The sequence below is a fragment of the Eurytemora carolleeae genome, unplaced genomic scaffold (assembly GCF_000591075.1).
Source record: "Eurytemora carolleeae unplaced genomic scaffold, Eaff_2.0 scaffold1154, whole genome shotgun sequence".
NCBI lineage: Eukaryota > Metazoa > Arthropoda > Copepoda > Calanoida > Temoridae > Eurytemora > Eurytemora carolleeae.
Window position 1 is genome coordinate 1 of NW_019397291.1, and position 4,421 is coordinate 4,421.

General features: G+C 32.3%; 1 protein-coding gene across 1 annotated transcript; it reads left to right on the top strand.

The window, feature by feature from the left end:
- Window positions 1-721: 721 nt before the first annotated feature.
- LOC111713307 (rhophilin-2) lies at window positions 722-2,441 on the top strand (the record flags this gene model as incomplete). Its single annotated transcript, XM_023488145.1, is given in 2 exon segments — window positions 722-889; window positions 1,279-2,441. Coding segments are annotated over 2 exon segments (390 nt in total), but the record flags the coding sequence as incomplete, so codon positions are not given.
- Between the last annotated feature and the right edge of the window lie 1,980 nt (window positions 2,442-4,421).

The window sequence follows — 4,421 nt, forward strand, 5'->3', positions numbered from 1 at the left end:
TGGTATTTAATGAACTTCATGACTTTTACGATTTAAAACTAGAATTTGTTGAATTTATCTGGTTGAGTAGTTTAAACATAAACTGTTAATTAGATTTTGTACAAATCTTCTAGACTTGAGGAATATTCATCATAATAATAAAAAAGTCAATTATTTTAAACGGGAAATTTCAGCAGAATTTTGGAAATTCCCAAGAACATAAGGACATGTTTCCGCTTTAAGATTGGCTCCTAATATTTCAAAATGTGCATTATGTGCTTTGTTCAAGTTTTTAAAAGGTTAATATTTAGAATTGAGAAAAGCAACTGTATCCGGGGTTACGTATTAGAAATTCAAATAATTAGTGTTCTTCTCAATATCTCTTCAATTGGAGGAATTGTGATTGAAAACTTTACTTCTGTTTAAGAGGATCTAAAAACTTGTTTATGTTTTTGTTTCTTCTTTATAAAAGTAATCACAGAAATAGTCTAGTCATTTTCATTTTTGATATAAAATAGAATTTGTGTGCATTCTAGTTCTTCGTAATAATAGGGAGGGGGGGGGGGGGCGGCCTTCATTACTCAAAAACACTTCCAGAAACTAACATCAATGTGATAAATGTAAGACTGGAAATTTTTCCACAAAAAAGTAGTAAATATGAATGAAGTATACTAATAAATAAAGCAATATTAATATTAAAAGGACAGTGATGAAGAATGAATTAAACGAATTAATAATTCAGATTGGAGGTATGAAGGAAGGAGATTATCTTGTTGGTATAGGAGATCAAGATGTCAAGTGGAGTACACATGCTGATGTAGTCAATACTATCAAGGGGGCGGGCAACAGTCTCAAACTACGCTTGGTAACGCCCCTCAACAAAGCTAAAACATCCTTCTCAAAACCAAAGGTGTGTACATCAGTCTTTGCATTATTTAATAAGAAACTAACAATAAAGCTTAAAAACTGGAGCCTTTGTCTCAACCTCGAATTTTCTAATCCCTATATCTTTGCAAACTGGTGATATTTCAAACTTGGATTATTTGATCTAGCAGAAAAAATAGTTTGAAATATTTCATGGCCTACGATATTAAGTGCAGAATATAGGGATTTGAATATCATTGTTTGTGGCAATAACTCAATTTCTTTTGAAAAAAATTGGACTTTTAAGGTATTTTAACATCAGATTGTTGAAATTTATATACCTCGCAAAAAAAGACAATTTAATTTTAGTCCAATGTCCAAAATATCTTAATCCTTGACTCAAAAATCATTGGAAAACAATTATGTTCTGTTTAGGTGCTCGGAGGCATGTCTCCTACCTCCACCACCTCCTCCTCCTCCGGTTTATCCTCCGCTGGTTCCTCCTATCCCTCCGATAGTTCCGGGGTGTCTCCTCCCCTCTCTGAGGTTGGATCTACCAGAGGAAACCAGAAGTTAAACTTTTCAATATTTAAGAAAGCTCGAGATAGAAGATCCTATAGGGACGAGTTTCCCGAGGAGAATATTAGTTTCAGATAAATTCAAAATATTTGAAATATTTGAAATCAGAAAGCAAATATTTTTGATTCCGATAATTGTGTTATCAGAACAATTTCTGACCTTTTGAGTGAAATATCACAAATCAACGACGGTTGATATCGATATCCACTACAAGCACTTTAATTTCACGATAATGTGCTTGATTCTCCAATTTCCCGACCACAGGTTATTTAAGAGGAATTTATTAAATCCTTTGAACGACAAAATATCCCTGGATTAAGAAAAGTGTTGACCTCGTTTATCAAAAAATTAAAAAGTAACTCAGTTAAAGCACGAGTATTACAGTAGAATTAAAACTGAACAAATGAAGTGCTAAAAAATCTTGATTTGTATATAGAATGTTTAATTCAGTAACTCTTATATGTAAAATGTAAAAAAACGTATTGTATCAACTTCAAGTCCTCGAATGAAGATTTCCGAGTTATTTTTTCCTCTCCACAGACATTATACAGTGGTCCCCAGATTAAAGTGGTATAGTATGACGACTTCAAATTAGTCTGAAGTGCATCATCTTTTGTTTCTGAAAGCCCACTACTTAAGTTTAAAAAAAATAAGAGAAAAGGTGAATCGATTTATTTCACAATGTTCTGGAAACCCCTGAATTTACTGCATATATATAAATATAAATAAACTAGTCTCATCTACTGTGATATCTCGGCGTGCCACAATTTAAACTTTTTGGGCATCAAACTTAAATGTTATAAAAACATGAATTTATGCAATTAGAAATTAATAATTGTTTTGTACTGATATAATTTTTAAGTGTTAACTTTTAAGTGGGTTCCTTAATCCTAATCCTCTAATTAAAAAACCCCTTTTGCGTGTTTTTATTGGAATGCCAAGGGTTAGTTTTAATTTTACCACTTGTTTACTTTATATTTGTTACAAATTGAATCAAAATAAATATATAAGCGAAATTATTCATTTTTATATTGTCAGATTAAATCTTGAGTAAAAGCAGAATAGATTGTATTAAAGACTTTAATACAACATTTATCATTTATAAGAAAGAATGGATCTTGTTTAGAAGAATACTTTTGTAAACTGACCATACCTCCTTAGTAAGATCTTACACAAGGAAGAGCACAATTGATCTTTTGTTAGGTAATCCGATCCGATCTACCGCGACCTAATGGGACTGGTCGCACGACCGTCTCTTTTTGCTAGAGTAAAATAAGAAATTATTTTGTGTTGGAGAAGTATATATTGTGTAAGATCAGAATTGAATTTGTGTACAAACAGAAAATTGAACTTCTGTAAAAGCATGGAATAGATATAATTTATGGGCAAAATTGATCATGTGTAAGATCAGAACTGATCCTGTATAAGTGCAGAGTAGATCCTGTGTAAGGAGCGTTACGTTATTGATCTTTTGTCAGCTCAGAAATTGTGTAAAATTAGAATTGATCTTGTGTAGGAGCAGAATTGATCTTGTGTAAGAGCAGAATTGATCTTGTGTAAGAGCAGAATTGATCTTGTGTAAGAGCAGAATTGATCTTGTGTAAGATCAGAATTGATGTTGTGTAGGAGCAGAATTGATCTTGTGTAAGATCAGAATTGATCTTGTGTAAGATCAGAATTGATCTTGTGTAAGAGCAGAATTGATCTTCTGTAAAATCAAATTGATCTTCTGTAAGATAAGAATTGTTCTTGTGTAAAATCAGTAATAATTTAATGTACGAAAAAGAGAAAAAAATTGCGTAAGAGTTTATGTACTAAAGAATAGATCTTGGAAAAGCAGAAAAGATGGTGAATAAATCTTGTATTAGATCAGATAAAATATTATGTAAAAGCAGACTGCATAATGTGAAGGACCTAAAGATTTAATATGACTAGGATCAGTGCTATGCAATTATGCAGGAGTGGAAGATCCACATGGAAACCTTGAATTTTGGGTTCGGCTAGGGATACCTCGAAACTTGAAAAATCAATTACTTATAAGAAAGATATTCTCCCAAAAAAATGTTTTAAATCAAAAACAAAATCAAAAGTAAAAATAATATTTTTTTCGAATATTAAATTTCGGCACAAACCTAGTCTGTATATTAACGTGTGTTGACAAGGTCGGGGTCCCATGGAATAGGTTCTAATTGTTTCCGACGGGATCAACCCGGATTTCGGAGCAAAGTAATTGTTTCCGACACAAGACGGTTTCTAACAAACAATCAACAGAACATTTCTAGTTAACAGGTGATAATGCCATGTTTTAAAAATACTTTGAAACAAAAATAATGTAAAAAAACCTTGAATTTGTTTAACCTATGTCACTTTGGTTCAGTCGTTTGGCCAGCTATAAGTAGCAAACAGTGATATCGGCTGAAATTTTTTTGAGGGAATCCTTGGGCTTTTATAAGGGGTAACATAGGATAAAGGAATTGATTTTTTGCATCAAACTCAAATTTTTTGATCTTTATATCTTTGCAACCTGATGGTGTAAACCTTTGATATTTCAAACTTAAATTATTTATTCTAACATAATTCAAAGTTTGAAATATCTTAGATATACGACCTTGGGTTGCAAAGATATAGGGATTAGCAAATCAGAGTTGTTGTGGCAAAGACTCAATTCCTTTGTTTAAAAAATTTTTAAATTCCATAGGTAACAGCGGTCATTTCAGCTAAAATCATGATTTGATACCAAGCTCGGGTAAACGGCCGGAGTAACTATGAGTAATATTATGAACCTGGGCAACACCAGATATATATTTATCTATTAGCAAAGCGCTGTAGCCTATATTTTATGTCAGTAAAAAGTCCTTGTTCCAGGGTGAGTAGGTCTCAGAACCCATTCAATTAATCTCAATGTCAATTATAAAAGAGTAGAATTGTCCTTGGTTATTAAGGATATCCTTTACGCTAGAATGGTGTACAGGGTGTCCCAATAAGCATGGGGATTGAGC